General features: G+C 38.9%; 2 protein-coding genes across 2 annotated transcripts; both read left to right on the top strand.

Moving 5' to 3' along the window:
* The first annotated feature begins 20,241 nt into the window (after nt 1-20,241).
* On the top strand, nt 20,242-22,393 carry LOC120069780 (pentatricopeptide repeat-containing protein At5g66520-like). The gene has a single exon (XM_039021593.1). The coding sequence runs from the start codon at nt 20,338-20,340 to the stop codon at nt 21,646-21,648; it is 1,311 nt and encodes a 436-aa protein (XP_038877521.1). The 5' UTR covers nt 20,242-20,337; the 3' UTR covers nt 21,649-22,393.
* A 458-nt stretch (nt 22,394-22,851) lies between these two features.
* Nucleotides 22,852-24,314, top strand: LOC120069781 (peptidyl-prolyl cis-trans isomerase FKBP13, chloroplastic). Its single transcript, XM_039021594.1, has 5 exons — nt 22,852-23,321; nt 23,487-23,579; nt 23,670-23,730; nt 23,810-23,878; nt 23,973-24,314. The coding sequence occupies exons 1-5, from the start codon at nt 22,965-22,967 to the stop codon at nt 24,035-24,037; spliced, it is 645 nt and encodes a 214-aa protein (XP_038877522.1). The 5' UTR covers nt 22,852-22,964; the 3' UTR covers nt 24,038-24,314.
* The last annotated feature ends 413 nt before the right edge of the window (nt 24,315-24,727 follow it).

The raw sequence follows: 24,727 nt of genomic DNA, 5'->3' as shown, positions 1-24,727 counted from the left end.
ATTTATCCTCAACTAAGATTTGGACCTATTTTAAATTTTATTCAAATCAAATTTAAATTGTGGATACAATCACAAATTAAAATTTGGTCATATTCCAAATTTTATTCAAAATCAAATGGTTCAACATTGAGATTAAATTGTAAATAAAATCTCAAATTAAAATTTGGGCATATTTCAAATTTTATCCCAAATCTAAATAATCAAACTTTTATTTCAAGCCAAATTATTAAGGATAAAATCTCAAATTAAAATTTGGGCATATTCTAAATTTTATCCCAAATCTAAATCACCGGACTTTTATCCTCAAACCAAATTATTAAGGATAAAATCTCAAATTAAAATTTGGGCATCTTCCAAATTTTATATCAAATCCACACAAATTTAGATTCTTATCCCTATTTCCAAGTCAAATTATGGGAAAGATCTAAAATTAATCCTAAATTAAAATTTGGCCATATTCCAAATTTTATTCCAAATTCAAGTTATTCAACGTTGAGTTTTTATCTTCAATCAAAATAGATTGTGGATAAGAAAAAAACTTCAATTGATCTTTTAAATTTGGGCATATCTCAAATTTCATCTTAAATCCAAATCAAATTAAATTGGGATAAAGCTAAAAAAAAATCGTAAATTTGGCCATATTCAAAATTTCTTTCTTAAAACTAAATTTTTAAGTTTTCATCTCCAAATAAATTAAATTGGGATGAAACTTGAGTTTTTATTTTAAAATCAAAATTTCTGAGTTTTATCTCTAAAATCAAATTAAATTGGGACAAAACTCGAAATATTTCGTAAATTTGGTCATATTCCAAATTTTATCTCAAATTCAAGTTAAACTTATGTATTAAATTCATAGTTTGACTGACACATCAATTGAGGTCAAATTCAAGAACAAATATGTTTGGATTTTGATTCCAACTTTATATTTTTCGAGATTCATCCACCCATGTATGTGCATAAAACTCGAAATGGGGCATTTGTTGAATGAAAAATTTTGGACCAATCAATCACTAGTTGTCACGTCATTTACTAAATTAATGACGAAATTCCAAATCATTGAATTTGAGCTCAATTAGAAGTTGACATATGTCCCGAATTGAAGTTGAAGAAAAATTTCGATGACGCCACGTGGTTTTATCATGACCTTTGAATCAGATAAGATTAATTTGGCCAAATTTGATATTATTATTTGGATCAAAGTCCAACTAAGCTTAAAAATAGGTTGAATTTGACTCAAGTGTCAAATCAAGCCTAAATCTGACTAATTAGGCCCAAATACCAAATCCATGGACCAACCAAGCCCAAGTCCAACTAATTGGGCCCAAAGGCCAAGCCCATGGATCAACCAAGCCCAAGCCCACTTGTGAACTCTATAAATAGAGAAGCTCTCCTCATTTGGAGGGGTCGGCGATTCTACACTCCAGAGAGCTTAGAGGGATTTCTTTACAATCAGAAGACTCCTTGACTCCTGAAGCTGACCATGCTTGAAAACTGAAGTCCTTTGAAGATACAAGCATTCTGAAGACCGAAGTCATTTGAAGATACAAGCATTCTGAAAATCGAAGTCCTTTGAAGATACAAGCATTCTGACCATGCTTGAAGACTAAAGTCCTTTGAAGATACAAGCATTCTGACACGTTTGAAGGCTGAAGTCCTTTGAAGATACAAGAATTCTGAAGGTTGAAAAAGATACAAGCATTCTGAACACGCTTGAAGACTGAATTCCTTTGAAGATACAAGCATTCTTCCAAGACTCAAAGCTCAAGAACATCGACATGCCCCACTTCTATACATCAAGTGTATGCATTCAAACGAGAGAGAATTAGAGGATCGAGTACTAGAGATCGAACCACATCGCATCAAATAAACATCAACATCAACACCAACTCAAGTCCAACTCCAAGAAACAAGTTTCTCCGGAAGCCTCGTGCGAACACTAATCCTCCAAGAAGATCAACAAGCCTGAAGGTCGATCATCTAAGAAGATCAACAAACCCGAAGGTCGATCATCTAAAAAGATCAACAAGCCCAAAGGCCAATCATCCAAGAAGATCAACAAACCCAAAGGCAGATCATCCAAGAAGATCATGAAACCAGCTTAAAGACTATAGTTTATTTTAAGAGCATCGAAATATTTTGTATTAGAGATTGTACTCATTTTCCACAAAATTAATACAAATACAAAGTTCAAGTTCCACAAAATAAATTTCTCTTGAAATCTCGTGCGAACAAATTGGCACGCCCAGTGGGACGTCTCTACCTCTCATCTATCTCTCGTCATCCATGTCAACAAATCTACAAATGGCACCAAAGAAAGCTCCATCCAAAGCTACCGTCGCAAGCAACACTTACATAAGCTCTATCATCACGGGGAAAATCTGGGACCAGCTGATGGAATCTTCTAAAGGCGGGATTGTAATCAGAGAAAATCCCTTGTTCGACAACTATGCTTCTACTACTGATCTATCATAGAAAGAATCACATTTTGATGTAGTGTCTGTCATGATGACTGACGTAATGACTGAGTCGACTGTTGGAACATATAGATAATATGCATGCTATACAATGCACGCAAGGTACAAGTCTAATGATATACAATGATGACCTGACTTTATTTAATTTATGCGATACTACTTCTAGATATACGTGAATAATGAATGTTCTTGTAGTATGCTGTGCATTGTCACAAGTTTCCTTACGTTGGAACCAAATATAATTCCACCGCAAGTTTCTCGGTGTGATCCGAGGTCGAACACAGTGATTGTTTGAGGTTATTGCGTTATATTTGTGATACATGCGACCGGGAGTTTCTCAATTTATAAAAGGTTGTGTGTACAGGTATCTAAAAATGCGATAAAGTAAAGTAATGTGATAATAAAGTAAATGGCGATAAAGTAAACCTAAGCTAAGATGATACAAGATATAGGTTATATGATACAAGATATCGAGGTTGAGACTGACTGTGAAGATTATACAAAGATCGTGTAATGCGGTGGCAAGTCTTATGTGTGAAGCAGAAAGAGAAAGGATAACTAATATAAATATCGTAAGTTCCTTAATTGCGTTAAAGACATAAGTGTGGTTCCGCTTTTCCCTTGGTGTACACTTCTCGGTGATCGGCTGCGTTCCCACATCTATGTGGTGAAACAGGGACGAACATAATGAACGCAAGGTTGCTTCCATCTCTGGAAGTACTTCTCGCTAAATAACGCATTCTTCTAACCTTCTCTCGATAGATCAGAATGGCATCTTCACTTCTGCTCTCAAAGGTGAAGATGTCGTCTAGCATGCCTTAGCTAAACACATTTATCTCTTTAGAACAGATGAAGTTACTCGTTTAATTCATATTAATCACCAAGGGATTAAGAAAACTTCATGAAGAAAGCCATAAATGGAGGAACGAAAGTAGACAGAAAAGTGGAGATGGAAACGATCAAGACATTCAATAATACTATTTAGCGTCTGATACATGATTTATGAATGAAGAGATTAAGAAGTNGGTGAAACAGGGATGAACGTAATGAACGCAAGGTTGCTTCCATCTCTGGAAGTACTTCTCGCTTTAGTTAACGCATTCTTCTAACCTTCTCTCGATATATCAGAATGGCATCTTCACTTCTACTCTCACAGGTGAAGATGCCGTCTAGCATGCCTTAGCTAAACACATTTATCTCTTTAGAACAGATGAATTTACTCGTTTAATTCATATTAATCACCAAGGGATTAAGAAAACTTCATGAAGAAAGCCATAAATGGAGGAACGGAAGTAGACAGAAAAGTGGAGATGGAAACGATCAAGACATTCAATAATACTATTTAGCGTCTGATACATGATTTATGAATGAAGAGATTAAGAAGTTGAAATACAATTGATGAATAGAGTTAGAAACAAATAAAAATAGGCGCCAACGTCTTGGCGCCGATCTAGATGGAGATTTTGCTTGTCGGTGTATGGATCGTGTGGAAGGATGAACTTCCCTCTCAGGTTTGCTCAATCGGTAGTAGGGATCTAAGCACAGAGCTTCACGGCGAGGATTTGTAAGAATCGCACTGAGACTCACCTCTTTGCCTTGTCTCTTTTCTTCCCAGATTTCCTCCGATCAGCACTTAGTTTAGCTTCTCTCTCAATAGCCTCGTATGAATTTCCCCCATATCAAATATATCTTTCTGTGAATTCTATGGGGGGTATTTATAGGTGAAAAGCATTGACTCTTAATTTATGGACCCCACTTATTGTTATGGAAATTCCGAAAATGGTAGAATAAATATTCTTTCTATTATGCAATCAAACCGTCAAATATGCATAACGGTTAGTTGTACACGTGTCGCAATCCTCCGCATTTGCGTTGCTCATTTGCATCTTTCGATCGTGTGTCCGCATGCGGTGTTGTTTTTATTACCGCATGCGGTGTTGTTTTTATTACGCATGCGGTTGAAGTTCAGCTCTGGATCGACTGTCGCATTGCGCCGTCATTGCATAGATCGTCTATTCATTGTTGGTTGACGAGCACAATGCGACGGAGATGCGTTGTCAGTTCGTCTTGAACCTTGATCGCAAGCAGTGACTTGGTTCCCTGCAAAACAGACTTGAAATATCTTATCCTACCATTTTGATGGTGTTAGTGGGTGTATTTGCGATGAGTTATAATTATTGTATTTCTTAACTAATTCTCATACAATCGATGCATATTTACTCTCTTTTGGCCGCAATATCTAAATAAGGTAGCATAAATAACTTGTATTTCTACAAGTTACCACACCCCCAAATTTAGATATATACTTGTCCTCAAGCATATCTTCTACTAAGGCAATAATGCTCAATTCCTATCCTGTACTTTTGCGTTGATTGGTTGCTCCAAATGTTACACTTAGGCACATTTCTTGACAACATAATTTCCTCCTATCCTTGCTAATTCCTAACAAAGCCCTACTTTATTCTTCTATATGACAAAATTTCTGCTCAAAAATGCTTTTCTAGTTTTTAAAATAGAATGTTTATCTTTTCTTTTTCAAAAACAACTTGATATGTGTATATGTAGTGGTCAAATCTTGCGTCATTTATTTAGACCCTTCGTTTTGGCTTGTTCCCAAGGGTGTCGTGTGAACATCCAACTACGGTTGTGTACCAATCTCAACTTTAATTCATGATATTCAGAGGAGTTATCTCTTGCATTCTTTTATTTTTCTTTTATTCATTTTTTTCTTTTCATACTGCGTTGTTCTTGGAAACCCACCTTCGTTTTGGCTTGCTCCCAGGGGTGTCATGCGAACATCCAACTACGAGCAGGCTCCTTTCACAACTGAAATCTTATCAGGTTGGGAACATTTTTTAGGTTTTCCCTTGCGCTGACATTGGAGTTTTGGTATAAATTTTTTTTTAATAGAAAATGAACGCATTTTCTTAAAGACTGCATATTCTTGATCCTATCTGCCCAGACCTTCCCCACCCCCAAATTTAGAGATGTGCTAGGTCTTCATTGCGTTGTTTGGATATACTAGACAAACACTTAGAAAAAAAATTTCAAAATTAAGGTTTGAGCAGAACTTTGAAAGGTAAAAGGTAAAGTACTACTAAAGCTAAGAATTAACTAAGTGTTAGTCATAATTTACAAAATATGGAAAATGTTTCTAAGTATAAACATATACTACATCATGGCAGTACAATGAAGATCGCAAAAATAAAAGATTAAGAATATTGCAAATATTGACAAAGGATGATAAAGAGAAAGGCACAGGCAAATGGAGTGAATATGTACTCAATGTATTTAATATTAACAAAGTATACAAACGATTATAAATTAACGCAATACAAAATTATTGCCTGTACACAGAGTCAAAGAAATTTAATTAACTTGAAAAAAAATAATGAATTGAAATTTCCTTTTAAATTTGATTCAGACGGGTGCATAATTAAAATTAAGACCACGCTTCCAATAAACGCAAATGCAATTTTTGCTGAGGACAGGCAACACACATGTACTCCTGCAACACACCCCTTAACTAAATACATTTCTGGAGGATCGAGCGCACGATATTGCTACCAGTGCAACACTACCTCAACATAGTGCATTTAGCTAAGGACGGGCAAAGAACATACACACGCGCAACACACCCCTCAACGCAATGAATTTGGGTGTAATGGACACAAGGTGTCTCTTGTTAATACACCTGTCTCTTATACACATCTAGATGTGTATAAGAGACAGGAGGATACCAGCGCAACACTACCTCAACATAGTGCATTTTGCTAAGGACGGGCAAAGAACATACACACGCGCAACACACCCCTCAACGCAATGAATTTGGGTGTAATGGACACAAGGTGTCTCTTGTTAATACACAATGCACCCATCATTGCGTTATCTACCAATTTTTATTTTTCTTCTTAATTCATCAGGAACGCAAGTCGAAAAAGACTTTACGATGTTTAATGTTTCATCCAATCATTCACACAAATTTACGAACGGCGCTACTAAATTAAAATACATATGAAATTAAATTGAAAGGAAATACAGAAAGCATTAAAGGCTAGTTCTAATATGTAGTAAATGACGAAATTTATAAAGCAGTAAAAGAAAGCTGTAAAGAAAGCAAGTAAACATAGATAGGGATGCTGATTGAAAGTCGTTTTTAGAATTACCGCAATCGCTTCCCTCGCAAGCATTTTAATCCTTCTTGCCCAAGTCAATGGTGTCCATGCGTCGCTCGAAGTCACCTCTGTAGTAAGGCTTAATCCGTTGACCATTGACTTTAAACGCATTGTTCCCGTCTAAAGTTGTCAGTTCCATTACACCATGAGGAAAGATTGTCTTGATTCGGAATGGTCTAGACCAGCAAGACTTCAACTTTCCTGGGAACAAGCGCAAACGTGCATTAAATAATAATACCTATTGACCTTCGATGAATGATCGGTCATTTATGCGGTCGTCATGCCACTTCTTGGTTTTTCTTCTTATAAATCTTGGTATTTGTATAGGCGTCTCTTCGCCATTCGACCAGCTAGTTCAGTTGCAGCTTCCGGACCTTCCCCGCACTTGCTAAATCAAACCTCAGCTTCTTGCATGCCCACATTGCCTTGTGTTCCAACTCGAGCGGCAGATGACAAGCTTTTCCAAAGACCAGGGAGTACGAGGACATGCCAATTGGTGTTTTATAGGCAGTCCTATATGCCCACAGTGCTTCATCAAGCTTGGGTGACCAATCCTTCCTAGAGATATTGACTACCTTCTCCAAGATAGTTTTGATCTCTCAGTTAGAAATCTCCGTCTGCCCATTAGTCTGTGGGTGATAAGCAGTTGCAACTCGATGGCTGACGTTAAATTTAGTCAACAGGTTGGCAATTATGCGGTTGATAAAGTGAGAGCCCTCATCGCTGATTAAGGCTCGTGGCGTCCAATATCGAGCAAAAATATTCTTCTTCAGAAACTTCGCTACTTTGGCTGCATCATTTTTGGCACATGCGATAGCCTTAACCCATTTTGATATGTAATCAACCGCGACCAGGATATAGTGATGACCTTCTGATGGTGGAAACGGGCCCATGAAGTAAATTCCCCACACATCAAATAGTTCAACCTCTAAGATGGATGTCAATGGCATTTCATTTCTTTTAGACATATTCCTCGTTCTGACATCTGTCGCATTGCACAACGTGGGCATGGGCATCTTTAAACAACGTTGGCCAAAAATAGCCACACTGTAGGACCTTCGCTACAGTCCACTACCCCCCAAAATGTCATCCATACGGGAAATCATGACAACGCTCTAGAATGTGCTTGACTTCGTGCTCAGGAACACATCGACGTAATAGTGGTCAGGTCCAAGTCGATATAGGAATGGGTCGTCCCAAAAATAAAATTTGACATCATGTTTTAGCTTCTTCTTCTGCTGGTAAGTATAATCATCTGGTATTTAACCGCAAACGATGAAGTTCACAATATCCGCATACAAGAGGACATTAATGTCCACTGACATCAGCAGCTCATTGGGGAATCTTTCTTCAATATCTTTTTCTTTCCCTTGAACCTCGCAATTCTCCAATCTTAACAAATGATCAGCGACTTAATTCTCGGTGCCCTTCCGATCTTTGATCTCTAGGTCAAACTCTTGCAGGAGCAACACCCACCGTATAAGCCTCGATTTTGCATCCTTCTTTTTCATCAAATACTTGATCGCAGAGTGGTCCATATACACCACAACATTTGTTCCGATTAAGTACTGTCGGAATTTCTCCAGTGCAAATACCACTGCGAGCATTTTCTTTTATTGTTGTATAGTTCTCTTGCGCATCATTCAATGTTTTACTCGCATAATAAATAGGATGAAATACCTTGTCCTTGCGCTGACTTAATACTGCGCCCATAGCATATCTGCTAGCATCGCACATCAACGCAAATGATTGCGTCTAATCCAGCGCAATAAAATAGGTGTGGTGATGAGCGCATCTTTCAATGTGTTGAATGTTTTAGTGCACGCGTCATCAAAATTATATTCTCGGTCAGCTTCAAGGAGCACACTTAGGGGCCTTGCGATCTAGGAGAAGTTGCGGATAAATCTTCTATAAAACCCAGCGTGTCCCAGAAAGCTCCTAAGTGTTTTTATGTTCACTGGTGGGGGTAGCTTGGAAATTATGTCGATCTTTGCCTGATCAACTTCCAATTCTACTTTAGAGATTTTATGACCCAGGACAATTCCTTCTTCCACCATAAAGTGGCATTTTTCCCAGTTCAGAACAAGATTTGTTGCCACGCATCTCTTCAAGACCTTTTCAAGGTTATATAGACAAGAGTCATAATTATTGCTGAAGACTGAAAAGTCATCCATGAATATCTCGACTGACTCCTTCAAGTAATCTGAGAATATCGCCATCATGCATCGCTGGAAGGTACCTGGCGCATTGCAGAGTCCAAATGGCATGCGTCGAAATGCAAACGTACCAAATGGGCACGTGAAGGTTGTCTTATCCTGATCCTCTGGCGCAATTGCTATTTGGTTGTACCCTGAATAGCCGTCAAGAAAACAGAAAAAATCATTCCTAGCAAGTCAATCTAACATTTAATCAATGAACGGGAGTGGGAAGTGGTCGTTTTTAGTGGCCAAGTTTAGCTTGCGATAATCTATGCATATTCTCCACCCCATGGTAGTTCTTGAAGGAATTAATTCATTCTTGTCATTAGTGACGATTGTCATCCCCCCTTTCTTTGGAACACACTGCACTGGGCTTACCCAGCTGCTATCAGATATCGGGTAGATGACACCTGCGTCCAACCACTTTACTATTTCCTTCTTCACGACCTCCCTCATGGCAGGATTCAAGCGACGTTGCCTTTCTACCGATCCTATCTTTCCTTCTTCCAGACGAATCTTGTGCATACAATACGAGCGGCTGATTCCTCGAATGTCTGCCAGGGTGCATCCTAAGGCCTTTGCGTTATTTCTTAGGATCTATATGAGCGCATCTTCTTTCTCCTTACTCAGCGATGCAGAAATAATAACCGGTAACGTGTTGTTACTTCCTAAGTAAGCATACTTAAGGTACATGGGTAACGGCTTCAACTCTAGCATAGGTGGTTCTTCCAAATATGGCTAATGCGTTGTGATGTCCGTTCAGATAGCTTGAGCGGTTCTAAATTTGATTCAACATGAATTGCGGTGCAATCTTCATCCTTCAACTCCTTCAGGGGTTCGTGCCATGGTTCTTCTCGTAGTTCTTCAATATATTGACAATTCTCCATATCACTTGGGAATTTCAACGCATTGAATACGTTGAATTTTACTTCCTGATCATGACCCTAATGTTAGCTCTCTTTTTTGCATATCGATCAGTGCTCGCCCTGTTGCGAGGAATGGGCGACCCAAGATGATAGGGACCTCTCTGTCAGCTTCGTAATCCAATATGACAAAGTTTGTCGGGAAGATAAACTTATCCACTTACACGAGTACATCCTCTATATTGCCCTCAGGATGGCTTATCGATCTATCGGCCAACTGTAGTGTAATCGTGGTTGGTCTTGCGTTTCCAATATCCAGCTTCTTAAAGATCGACAAGGGCATTAAATTTATGCTCGCCCCTAAATCGCACAGCGCGTTCCCGACCATCTTCCCTCCTATTGTGCAGGGTAATGTAAAACTCCCAGGGTCCTTCGTTTTGGTGGGATATTGTTTTGAAACAGCGCGCTGCATTCATACGTTAACGCCACAGTTTCATTTCCTCTATCTTTCTTTTATTAGCAAGGGTATCCTTGAGAAATTTTACATAGCTCGGCATCTGTTCCAGAGCTTCTATTAGGGGAATATTAATTGCTTGTGTCGTGTAATTATCGGCCAATAAATTGCTTGTGTATCTGTCGAAGAACGTCCAGAAACCTCTAAAATTGCTTGCTATCATCTTTTTTCTTCAGCCTGGACGGAAAAACTGGAGGATCCCGTCGTACTTCTTGTTCACTTAGTTGTTTGTTGAGGTCCTGTGCTTGCTGCGTTTCATTACCTGGAGATGGCGTTGATTGAGAACTCAAGTCTTGAGGAGCTTCATCTTTTGTACTTACTTCTGAACTGGTGATTTTTCCACTACTGTTTGATTGGTCATTATCAACAGTTAAATCTACTGGTTTTGTTGTCGCAACTGGTACTGATGGCATCGGGGTTGTTGTTCTACCACTCCTCAAAGTCACTGCAAGACATTGCTCTTTACCTCGTAGCCCCGGTGCTCCTAAACCGCTATGCAACATACCAGGTGCTTTCTTCTTTAATTCCCTCGCAAGCTATTCAATCTACTCTTCTAATTCTTTAAGGGAATCAGCTTGCACTTGTCTCATTACCTCGCTCTTCTCAATATAATGCTTCAATGATGTCTTCAGAGACGAGGTACTGCAAGAGGTATCATATAAGAACAGTTGGTCACAGGGTGGTATACCTTGAGAATTACCTGGGCTACAGTCCGGATTAATGAAGACCGGAGGGTTGCCTCGATCCCCTTGATAGCTGTTTTAATAGATACTATGGCTCCCCTGGTTGTGATTCCCGTCCCAACTTAAAGTTGGGTGATCCTGCCAACCAGGGTTGTAGATATTGCCAAATGATTCATCGTAGACAGAATATACAGGTTATTGATTCCACGATAGACTTCTACTAGATGTCCCTCTCCACATTGGACGCAATTCATTGCAGCCATGTGAGTCAACGCATTAACTTACGCTGATCCTTGAGAGAGATTTCTCTGCTGGTTAGCCACCGTCTGGAGAAGTGAGGTCATTGTGGTCATCTGATCGACTAGTGTGCTCATTGTATTAGTTGACACATCGGCACTTGCTACTCTTTCTTGCTCCAGACCTATTACCTCGAGCCCGGTATCAATCCACTCATCAGAATGTAACGAGATGCGATCCAAGATACTCTCAGCATCCGTATATGATATGTTCATTAATCCTCCTTTTGTGGAGGCATCGGCAACTGCTTGTGTTGATTGGTCTAAGCCATTGTAAAAGGTTTACATCAAAATACTATCAGGAATCCCGATATGCGGACAACTCTTCTCTAACTGCCAGAATCGCACCCAGGAGGTGCTCAAGGTTTCGTAACCCTTTTGTTCAAAATTTAGAACATCCCTCCATCTTCTTGCATTGAAGGCTGAAGGGAAGAATCTATTCATAAACCTATCAACCAACTGCTCCTATGCGTTAATTTCGTCTGGCTCTAACGACTGAGCCCACCACTTTACTTCATCCTGCAGTGTGTACGGGAACAGATATAGTCTAATCCCTTCTTGAGTTACACCAGGCCTGGAGAATGTGTTGCACATGCCTACAAAACTTGTCAAATGTGTGTGTAGGTCTTCTCTTTGCAATCCTCCGAATTGACCCACATTCTGAATCATCTGCAGCATAATAGGTCTTATCTCAAAGCTTACATTTTCCTCAACCATGGGTCTTGAAATTCCTGGTGAAAATTTATAAAAATCCGGCGTCGCATAATCCCTCATAGGAATGTTGTGCTCAGCAGCAAGAAAAACTGGATCTTGCGTTGGCCAATTCTCCATTTGATTTCCTGCGGGTGCCACATTCTCATTAGCCATGCTTCTTCACCAATTAATTCGGCCCTGATGAACTCTTGCGCGAATAATACACTTGATCTCTGGGTCCACTTAGAATTTCTGAATTACTCCAGTACTCATAAGCCGTCAAACTGCTCTCCGCATTGAACAATCAGTACAAAGATATTTGTCCTGCATATATCACAAACATATTCAACACTACCCATTAACCAATCCTCGGCAACGGTGCCATAAACTTGTTGGAACATATAGATGATATGCTATACAATGCACGTAAGATACAAGTCCAATGATATATAATGATGACCTGACTTTATTTAATTTATGCGATACTACTTCTAGATATGCGTGAATAATGAATGTTCTTGTAGTATGTTGTGCATTGTCACGAGTTTCCTTACGTTGGAACCAAGTATAATTCCACTGCAAGTTTCTCAGTGTGATTCGAGGTAGAACACAGGGATTGTTTGAGGTTATTGCGTTATATTTGTGATACATGCGACCGGGGGTTTCTCAATTTATAAAAGGTTGTGTGTACAGGTATCTAAAAATGCGATAAAGTAAAGTAATGTGATAATAAAGTAAATGGCGATAAAGTAAACCTAAGCTAAGATGATACAAGATATAGGTTATATGATACAAGATATCGAGGTTGAGACTGACTGTGAAGATTATACAAAGATCGTGTAATGCGGTGGCAAGTCTTATGTGTGAAGCAGAAAGAGAAAGGATAACTAATATAAATATCGTAAGTTCCTTAATTGCGTTAAAGACATAAGTGTGGTTCCGCTTTTCCCTTGGTGTACACTTCTCGGTGATCGGCTGCGTTCCCACATCTATGTGGTGAAACAGGGACGAACATAATGAACGCAAGGTTGCTTCCATCTCTGGAAGTACTTCTCGCTAAATAACGCATTCTTCTAACCTTCTCTCGATAGATCAGAATGGCATCTTCACTTCTGCTCTCAAAGGTGAAGATGTCGTCTAGCATGCCTTAGCTAAACACATTTATCTCTTTAGAACAGATGAAGTTACTCGTTTAATTCATATTAATCACCAAGGGATTAAGAAAACTTCATGAAGAAAGCCATAAATGGAGGAACGAAAGTAGACAGAAAAGTGGAGATGGAAACGATCAAGACATTCAATAATACTATTTAGCGTCTGATACATGATTTATGAATGAAGAGATTAAGAAGTTGAAATACAATTGATGAATAGAGTTAGAAACAAATAAAAATAGGCGCCAACGTCTGTGGCGCCGATCTAGATGGAGATTTTGCTTGTCGGTGTATGGATCGTGTGGAAGGATGAGCTTCCTCTCAGGTTTGCTCAACCGGTAGCAGGGATCTAAGCACAGAGCTTCACGGCGAGGATTTGTAAGAATCGCACTGAGACTCACCTCTCGGCCTTGTCTCTTTTCTTCCCAGATTTCCTCCGATCAGCACCCAGCTCAGCTTTCTCTCTCAATAGCCTCGTATCAATTTCCCCCGTATCAAGTATATCTTTTTGTGAATTCTATAGGGGCATTTATAGGTGAAAATCATTGACTCTTGACTTGTGGACCCCACTTATTGTTATAGAAATTTCGAAAATGGTGGAATAAATATTCTCTCTGTTATGCAATCAGACCATCAAATATGCACAACGGTTAGTTGTACACGTGTCGCAATCCTCTGCATTTGCGTTGCTCATTGCATTTTTCGATCATGTGTCCTCATGTAGTGTTGTTTTTATTACGCATGCGGTTGAAGTTCAGCTTTGGATCAACTGTCGCATTGCGCCGTCAATGCGTAGATCATCTCTTCATTATTGTTGACGGACGCAATGCAATAGAGATGCGTTGTTCAGTTCGTCTTGAGCCTTGATCGCAAGCGGTGACTTGGTTTCCTACAAAACAGACTTGAAATATCTTTTTTACCATCTTGATGGTGTTAGTGAGTGTATTTGCGATGAGTTATAATTATTGTATTTCTTAGCTAATTCTCATACAATTGACGCATATTTACTCTCTTTTGACCGCAATATCTGAATAAGGCAGCATAAATAACTTATATTTCTACAAGTTATCATCGACAATGGCAGAGATGGAGATAAAGATAAATCTCCTTATGAAATGGTAAAAGAGCAAGATCATGAAATCGCTGCTTTAAGAGATGAAATACAGGCTCGAAAAACTATTGAGTCGAGTCAATCTCCAATTACGAAAGTTTGACAAAGGAAAGACTGTCTTGCAGGAAGACCAGCCGCAATAATCTACCTCTGTCACCAACCTATCAATTCAACAGTTGCAGGATATGATTGCAAACACCATAAGGAGCCTCCAGTAAACGAAAGACCATCACAGTCCTTCTTTATGTACTCCAAGCCATATACCAAGAGAATTGACAACCTGAGAATGCCAGTTGGGTATCAACCTCCAAAGTTCCAGCAGTTCGATGGAAAGGGCAATCCAAAACAACATGTTGCACATTTCATTAAAACATGCAAAAATGTATGAATCAGAGGAGACCAGCTAGTCAAGTAGTTTGTCCGTAATTTAAAAGAAAATGCTTTCGATTGGTATACTGATTTGGAGCCAGAAGTGATTGACAGTTGGGAACAGCTAGAAAGGGAGTTCCTGAACCGCTTTTACAGTACAAGGCGCACTGTTAGCATGACAGAGCTGACGAACACCAAATAGTGGAAGGGAGAGATAGTCATCGATTACAACAACCGATGGAGAGCATTGAGTCTGGATTGCAAAGATAGATTCACTGAATTATCTATAGTGGAAATGTGCACTCAAGGCATGCACTAGGAGCTTCTCTACATCCTACAAGGGATAAAACCTCGTACATTTGAGGAGTTGGCAACACGCGTTCATGATATGGAGCTGAGCATCGCCAACAGAGGAATTAAAGATTTCATAGTCCCTAAAGGGAGAAAATACAAAAATGAAGCCAAGGGCACTGAAAAGATCGTGGATAGTGCCATAAAAGAATCTATGGTCGTTCATGTGAGCTCGCTGAAATTTTTCTCCAAAGGAAAATAAACAAAATTTGAAAGAAGGCACCATGAGGGCGAGAAGCATTGCCCAACTCTTAAAGAAAGACAGAAGAAGATTTATCCATTCCCTGACTCTGATGTGGCAGATATGTTGGAGCAACTACTAGAGAAGTAACTTATTCAACTGCCAAAATGCAAGCAGCCGGAACAAGCAAGAAAAGTAGATGATCCTAACTACTGCAAGTATCATCAGGACGTTAGTCACCCAGTTGAAAGGTGTTTCGTGCTGAAGGAACGAATTCTGGAGTTGGCTCGTGAAAAGAAGATTGAGCTAGATTTGGATGAAGTAGCTCAGACAAATCACACTATAGTAGCGGCGACTTCAAGTGTTCCAACACTATATGTTCCCATGCTCAAAGACAAAGCCTGATCCAGTTCGGAGCCTTCAAGTCTATAGTTGTTTGGTTCCAACTAGAGATTCAAATAGAAAATTCCAAAAAGAAAGATGAGCTCGTTGAAGATGACAACGAAGGGTGGATAGTTGGGACTCATCGAAAAAGAAGACAACCGAACTACACCCAAAAAAAGTCGCGTTCCTATCGAAGTTATAGAAGAAGGAACAAGACTCATAAAAATAAAGGCAAAAGGATGACATGGAAGCCTAAGCCTGCTAAGAAAGAAGACAAGGACTTCCCTCAATTCCGACGACCGGTAACTTTGGCAGAATTTCTCCCAATAAGCTTTCTCAATAATCATCCAGAGAAAGTATCAGAATTTATTGCATGTCACACTGTTGGCATAGTGGAAGTCGACAACAATCATATAACTATCGAAGAAGTCAACAACTCAGAAGAAATGAAGCAAAGAACTTCTGTCTTCGATCGTATTAAGCCTTCAAGTGCTCGATCTTCAGTCTTTCAAAGATCGAGTATGGCCATGGTAGGAGAAGAAGACCAATGTCCAACAACTACTTCTACTCGAACTTCAGCCTTCAAAAGACTAAGTATATCCACATCAACGAAGAGTCAACCTTCAGCATCTGCTTTTGATCATCTCAAGATAACAAGCGATCAACATAAAGGAAGGATGAAAATCTTGAAGGCGACGTCATTCCATGAAGAAAACAACAGCGAAAAGATTCACAGTCGTGTCCCTTCACGCATGAAAAGAAAATTTTTTATTGACATAAGTACAGAAGGTTTCTTGATAGTGAAGCCAAAACTCATCATATTGACGAATCCTACATATGAAGAGGATGATCAAAACCATGATGAAATAAGAACTTCTGAAGTTTAAATGAAGAAGCTCCTCATCGTAAGAGCCTAAACTGCATGATGCTCCTGGCCCGCATGAGCTTAAAATGTGAATGGCCCCCTCCTCAAAAAAAAAATCTTTGTACGAACTACGTCACGACTTGATCTCTATCATTATAAAGGGTATGTAGGCAACTTAGAGAAATTTAAGTTCAGTCGCGCATAAGAAAAAAACATTCTTTTTTAACTACATTATGACTTGATCCCTATCATTATGAAGGGTACGTAGGCAGCTTGAAAGAAACTTCAAGTTCAGTCCAGTTAAAAAAAAAATCCTTGAACTACGTCATGATTTGATCCCTTTCTTTAAGGGTATGAAGGCAACCTAAAGAAATTTAAGTTTAATCCATTAGAAAATGTACCACAACCACCTAAGTATGATACTACAAGATTGATGTTGATCATCCTCATTAAAGAAGAACACCCAATATTGAAGATGTTCATCCCTATTGGGGGCAACACAACAGATTGAAGAAGTTCATCCTTCGAAAGGAGCTAGCATGGTAAATAAAAGGCACACACTTGGAATGCACTTTGTTTCCTCTTCGAAATCAAACTTGGATGCTCTTCCACCTTCAAGTTCAAAGGTTTCATCGATATTTCATCTTCATGCTCAAGTCTAGAGGCTTTGCAATGCCATCTTCATGCTCAAAGTCGTGAAGTCGAGCCTAATGCGAAGATTCATTGATGCTTCGTCAAACTCAAGTGTGGAGGATTCGCCGATGCTTCAAGCTCAAGTGCAGAGGATTTGTCGATGCTTCGTCAAGCTCAAATGCGGAGGATTCGTCGATATTTCAAACACAAGTGCAGAGGATTTGTCAATGCTTTGTCAGACTCAAATGTGTAGGATTTGCTAATGCCTTGTCAAACTCAAACGCGAAAGTCTCGTCGATGTTTCTCCATCTTCAAGTTTAGAGGCTCCATCGATGCTGATCCATCTTCAAGTTCATGGTCAGTGTGCATGGCTCGGCTCCATCTTCAATGACTACAAAATCATGACGTAGCTTCGCTTCATCTCTGAAGTCTGGTGTGGTTCGCTTCATCTTCAAAGTCGTGGCATGGCTTCATATCATCTTCAAACTGATGGCACAGCTTCGCTTCATCTCCAAAATGTTGGCGCAGTTTCGCTTTATCTCTAAAGTCTGGCATGGTTCGTTTCATCTCCAAAGTTGTGGTGTGGCTTCGCTTCATCTTCAAACTGATGGCGCGACTTCGCTTCATCTCCAAATTCATGGTGCGATTTCATTTCCTCTCCAAAATGTTGGTGCGGCTTCGCTTCATCTCCAAATTCGTGGCGTGGCTTCATTTCATCTCCAAACTGATGGTGCAGTTTCACTTCATCTCCAAACTGATGAAGTGACTTCACTCTATCTCCAAAATCGTGGTGTGGCTTTGTTTCATCTCCAAACTGATGACGCGGTTTCACTTCATCTCCAAACTGATGGCCCGACTTCACTCTATCTCCAAAGTCATGGTACGATTTCGTTTCCTCTCTAAAATGTTGGTACAACCTCATCTCTTCTCCAAAATGTTGGTTTAGCTTTGCTTCCTCTCCAAAAATGTTGGTGTGGTTTCACCTCATATGCGAGGACAACTCTGGCCCGTCTGGCTCCACCTCATATGCAAGGACAACTCTGGTCCATCCGGCTCTGCCTTATATGCGAGATGTACTTCGACCGAATTGACTCCGCTCAAAAGCTTGATGGCATATTCTTCCCATCTTCAAAGTTTGATGGCATATCTGCCTCATTTTCAATACTCGATGACATATTTCCCTTATCTTCAAATTTTGATCAAGGAGTAACATAATAAGGTAGACCTTTCTGGGATCCTCCCTAGGGTGATCGAATGGGAGAGTTGTAAGCCTTTGCAGGGCCCCTCCCATGACGATCAGGATGCACGAACGGTGCTACAAGGCAGACCTTTCCAGGATCCTCCCTAGGATGATCGAATGGGAGAGTTGTAAGCATTCACGAAGCCCCTCCCATGACGATCAGGAAGCACGAACAGCGCTACAAGATAGATGGTGATCGAATGAGGGGGTTGTAAGCCTTTGCGGGGTCCCCCATGACAATTAAGAAGTACGAACACGAGCACGAACAGGGATACAATAGACAGACTATGCCAAGGTCGTCTTTATGTGCACCAAAGAATCGATCATGCGGCCGGACATTTCTACAAATAAAAAAAAAAAAACTTGTTACGAAACAAAGCTTATGAGAGGAGAAACTCACCCTTTAAGATTACTGATGAGTCGGTGAGATTAAAAAAATTATTTTATTGTGCTCTTTTGGTTGCGTTGTAACTCCTACAAAAAAAATAGTAAAGGGGCAAATTAGTAAAAAAATAATTAAAAAAAAGAGAGAGAGAAAAAAAAAGAAAACAAAAAATCTTCTGAAAAAAAAAAAAGAAGAAATAGAAAAAAAAAACATGGGGAAAAAAGGGTTGAAAAAAAAAGCAAACAGAAAAGAAAAAGAAAGCAAAAAAAAAACCTTGCTAAAAGGAAAAAAAGAAGGAAAAATAAAGAAAGAAAACAAATTAAAAAAAAAACAAAAGAAAAAAACGTTGAAAGAAGAGGAAGATGAGAGAAAGGAAAGTTAGAAGAAGTGGAGGGGATGCAGATAATGGAGGGACTTGGGGTGAGGTTTCCTAGATTCCATAACAAATTAGGAAATTCAAATTAAATAAAAAATTGATTTAAAATATTAGATTCTTATTAGATTTTCTAATTTGATTCTATCCTAATTTCAAATTAAAATAAAAAAAATAAATTAAACAAATTTTCTATCTAATTTGATTTTATTAGATTTTGTACTCAGATTTATCCTCAACTAAGATTTGGACGTATTTTAAATTTTATTCAAAATCAAATTTAAATTGTGGATACAATCACAAATTAAAATTTGGTCATATTCCAAATTTTATTTAAAATCAAATGGTTCAAATTAAATTGTAAAAAAAATCTCAAATTAAAGTTTGGGCATATTCCAAATTTTATCCCAAATCTAAATCACCATACTTTTATCCTCAAGCCAAATTACCAAGGATAAAATCTTAAATTAAAATTTGGGCATCTTCCAAATTTTATATCAAATTTAGGTTCTTATAATTTAAGTTATCACGCCTAACTTTGGAGTTCTTATGATTGAGCACTGAAAAAGAAGGTGCATCTTGTTGGTATAGGTAGTAACTTTCAATTCTTTTAGGTCTTTCTTAACCATACTTTTATGTCCTCAGAATACCTTTAATTCAGATGTGATACCGATTCATTCATGTACCCCTCCTAAATTCGGGTCGTTACAGAACCACATTCAAATCAACACCAACTCAAGTCCAACTTCTAATCCTCCATGAAATCAACAAGTCCAAAGGTCGATCATCAACAAGCCCAAAGGTCAATCATCTCTAAGAAGATCAACCAGCGATCATCTAAGAAGATCAACAAGCTCAAAGGCCAATCATCAAAGAATATCAACAAGCCCAAAGGCCGATCATCCAAAAATATCATCAAACCAGACTATAATTTATTTTAAGAGTATCGAAATATTATGTATTAGAGATTGTAATCACTTTTCACAAAATTAATATAAATACAAAGTTCAAGTTCCACGAAATAAATTTTTCTTGAAATCTCATGCGAAAGGTAGAAGATGGAAGGTTAGGCAGAAGATGGAAGATTTATTGGAGATTTATGCTATAATTGCAGAATTTAAAAGAAGATATTTGTTCGAGCACTTCTATGAAAAAATCTTCAAATTCCTATTTTTAAAAACTTTGTAATTAATTATAAGGTGGGGACTAAAAAACAATTTGATTCTAATTTTTGTGTAATTAAGAAGTTTATTTGGACATTTTAGGGAAAAACAAGAAAAATAGATATAATTGAAATATGAAGTCATTCTTTGGGGCGTCTAAGCTTGGAACTGGCGGTTGCCAAATTCGCCATTCCCCATATGGTAGAAGGACGAGACCGAGACGACGCAAGTTATGCTCGTTAATCTCTCATGTCACTTGCTCAAACCTGCTTGCCGTCAATTTGCTTTATCCGCCAAAGGCTTCAACTCTTGGGCTTTACGTATTCGAAATGCTCCCTCCCTTCATAAAGCACTTGCTATCTACTCCCAGATGCACCGCCAATCTGTTCCCCACGATAGTTTCTCCATTCTATTCATGCTCAAAGCCTGCGCTCGTTCCAACAATGTCTCCGTTCTCCACCATCTTCATGCTCATATTACTAAACTTGGTTTCACTGCTCATGTCTTTGTCGCGACATCTCTACTCTATGCATACGTCCTTCACTCCATTCAACTTGCTTGCTTGGTGTTCGATGAAATGCCCCACAAAAGCACTGTTACCTGGAACACTATGATTTTGCGGTATTCCAAGACAGGGGATGTAGACGCAGCTCGCCAGCTGTTTGATCAAATGCCGTCAAGGGACTTGGCATCTTGGTCCTCCATGATTACTGCCTACGTTAACAATCGCAATTACAGGGCTGGTTTGCTTATTTTCCAAGATATGATAGTTAATGGTATAAGTCCTGATCAGATCGCGATAGGATCAATCTTAAATGGGTGTGCTCATATGGGCTCTTTAGGATTGTTGGCTGGAAAATCAGTTCATGGTTTTGTGGTCAAGAATAGGTGGGAACTCAACCTGCAACTTGGTACAGTTTTGGTTGATATGTACGCCAAGTGTGGATTTTTGAAGTATGCTTGCCAGATATTTCATTTTATGTCTGAAAAGAATGTTAGGACTTGGACTGCTCTGATATGTGGGATGGCCCAGCATGGCTACGGCAAGGAAGCATTGCTTTTATTTGAGACAATGAGACGTGAAGGTGTGGAACCGAATGAATTGACTTTCACTGGGGTTTTAAGTGCATGTGTTCATGCAGGGTTTGTTGAAGAAGGCCGCAAATACTTTAACATGATTGAAGAATATGGCTTAGAAATAAGGATTCAACATTATGGTTGCATGGTTGATCTGTTGGGCAGGTCGGGATTGTTGGAGGAAGCTTATGGGGTTATTAAGAGTATGCGACTCGAACCTAATGTAATTGTGTGGAGCTCTCTTTTGTCAGCCTGTAAGCAACATAAAAGATTTGACATGGCCGAGAGAGTTATTGAGCAGATATTGAAAAAAACAGAACCCGAGAATCATGGTGGAATTTACTCTCTTATATCTGATTTGTATGTTCTGGAGGAGAAGTGGGATGATGCAGAAAAGATAAGGAATTTACTAAACCAAAATGTGCGGAAGGTTAGGGCTTATAGCCTTATCAGAAGTGGATTATAGTTGGCTGTACTTGCACCATTCTTCTTTTCGAATTAGAATGGTAATTGATAATGGTCAGGTTTATAAATTATTTTCGCTGGTGCTTTCTAATCTGCTTCCTTGCAAATTATTCTGAGGAACAATTGTAAAGGAAATTAATAGATAAACAGGTCTTGTATCTTATTGTTTCCATCCTTGACATAGGATGGTGACTCTTTGGGTTCACCTTTTTCAGATTAAATTTCCTATTCAAGCTTCATGAACTCTTACACCGTAATAAATAAACACTAGATTTCATCTCAAAATCAATTGAAAATGAATAGGCATGTATCTTATTTTTTGTTTTTTGTGGGATCCTCAAACAGAAATAAATGTTTAGTTTGCAACGCTGCATAGATTCTCAAATGCCAGCCCTAGACAATTTTACTTGGTCAAGAGAGCGTCTCCTTATTTTGTGTGCGGACATCAAATACTACACAACCTCAGGGATGATTGTTGGCTGATGGTTAGTGCTATGTGGGCGCGCTTACTTTTCTGATCATGGCTTGATCTGCTGCTCGCTTGCCCATTCGAGATTTTTGGTGGAACCAGAGCGGCCCCCACCCCACCAACACCACATTGTCTGTTCTGTTTGATCGATCATTTTTTCTATATAGCATACATTGGCTTGTTATACTTGTATTGTATTTATATGGTCACTGGTTAATTTGGCCAAATGATTTAAATTTGATGTCCCTCAAGATCCCGAGCCAGGTTAATAAGCTCATTGCGTGTGCCATGCTCTATCTGCTGGAAGTAAATAAAAGCTATGGAATCACAGGGAAAACAGAAAAAGAAGAACAAGAACCACAACAAGAAGAAACGCTAAACTAAGCATAAACTACTTCAAAAGATACCAAAACAATCTGATTTGCTGTGGGAGATCTATAATTTCATTATTTCATAATTATACCTGCTTTGTTTAGCTTCACTTGCAGGTATGAACGGCAGTTCTCATCTTTATTTTGATTATGAGAGTTCTTGACCGAAAAGATTGTGAAAATAAATCCGGTTAGATGTTGCTATTTTAGATATATTCAGAACTACAGATTGTAGTTGGGCTGGGCTCTAAACAATATTACCACAAACTATTAAAAGTCGGCTCAAAATGGTCCAAGGTTGGGGGATAACAAAGCAGGCCCGCCTTATGGTACGTCGCCCAATGTCATGCTGCCCACAGTGAATGCCATTAGCTTCTATCCATCTCAACGCAATAAGGCAAATCAGCGGTGTGCAGGTGGAAGCTAATCCTGTTTTGTTTGATCTTCTTCTGAGAGTAGAAACTAGTTTCGTTGGTTATGAGCTCGGTGACAATTTCAGTTGGGGCCGCCACACCCAGAACGCTCAGCTCCAACAACATATCACCTGATAAATGTCAAACAACGAAACAAGTCTCCAAATTTAACCACATCCGTACCCCAAAAATCTCCGTTTCTCATCAAGAACTGGAAGTGAAGGAGAAACCAGCTTCATTTGGCAGAAGAGAAGCAATTGGTTGTGGGTTCCTGCTCGGCCTTGCCAACGTTCTCCTACAGCCACTGCCTGCAGCTGCTGAAGCCACACCATGTGAATTCACAACAGCTCCGTCGGGCCTTGCATTCTGCGATAAAGTTATTGGGACAGGCCCTGAGGCTGAGAAAGGACAGCTAATCAAGGTATTCCTTCAATCACTTTTACCCCTTTATTCTCTACCATAGATTCAAGGATTTGAAACTAGACTTAATATATCTGCAAATAATGTGAAGAGTGCGCGCATATATAATTGATGTTGTATTGTGGTATTGTATACCCATGTGAAGTGACAAATTGGTTATCGGTAGGCACATTATGTTGGAAAATTAGAGAGCGGAAAGGTGTTTGACAGCAGCTACAATCGGGGGAAACCGTTAACCTTTCGAGTTGGGGTTGGTGAGGTATATATAATGTATATTATATATGTACTTTTAAAGAAACATGAGAAGGAGCTATTAATTGATGAAAGTAAAGTAAAAATAAATGTACAGGTTATAAAAGGTTGGGATGAAGGTATTCTTGGGGGCGAAGGAGTTCCAGCGATGCTTCCGGGTACGTTTTCCACGTAGACTGAAGAATGGAAATTGGAATGGTGTTAATTAACATATACTTGGTTTTCTGATTTGTGAAGGAGGGAAGCGGGTGCTAAAGCTTCCTCCAAAACTTGGGTATGGCGCAAGAGGTGCTGGATGCAAAGGAGGTTCAATTACTTTATAATCTTAACTCATTTTGTAGTTGGGCTCTGGGAAATGAGTTTTGAGTTCACTCTGGTTTTTGTTTGATTGCTGATGCAGGATCATGTGTCATTCCTCCTAACTCAGTTCTCTTATTTGATGTGGAGTTCATTGGGAAGGCATGACATCAAAAACTTCTAAGGGTTCTTTACTTGTCATTATGTTTGCACTCTCATCTCTCATTCCTCCTTCCTACTTCCATTTTCTCATCTTTTGGCCCTCTACAAATCCCTCTCCATCACTGATCATTCCCTTTTTCTTTTATTTCTTTTTTTTTTTAAAAAAAAAAAAACTTCTAGTACTCATACATATCTTTGAGATAATTATAATTATAATCAATTAAGTTTCTCTGCTTTTCATCATTATTAGAATTAATTTAAAATTTCTCATGATTATTTTAAATTGATTATTGTGAGATAATTCTTACTCTACCACTAGTATATTGCACGATGATTGACGGGAACCGATATGGAAAAAGATGTATAAATATCCTCTCTGAACTCCTGTATTACCTTTGATGAGATAATTCTTCCACCACCGGCAGGGAAGAGGAAGAGACGACGATTGAAAGTAATGAATGATCTTAGATATAACAAAAGCTAGTCAATCAAGTGGGTTGGTGGACTGTCGTTTCTCAACTGTGGTGAGAGAGATAGGGTAGCAACAAGATAGGTGCGTCAATAAAGAAGGGTCACCAACGAATAAGGAGACGGCAAAAATCAGAAGGAAGAATAGAAGAATGAGGAAATCTCTACCATATATAAAACGGCCAAAATGAGGAGAATTTTTACCTTTCTATTTTGCCCCTGGTTCTT

The sequence above is a fragment of the Benincasa hispida genome, unplaced genomic scaffold (genome assembly GCF_009727055.1).
Source record: "Benincasa hispida cultivar B227 unplaced genomic scaffold, ASM972705v1 Contig587, whole genome shotgun sequence".
In the NCBI taxonomy this organism is placed as follows: Eukaryota; Viridiplantae; Streptophyta; class Magnoliopsida; order Cucurbitales; family Cucurbitaceae; genus Benincasa; species Benincasa hispida.
Note: the sequence above shows the minus strand (reverse complement) of the source record. Positions and strands in the feature narration are given on the sequence as shown.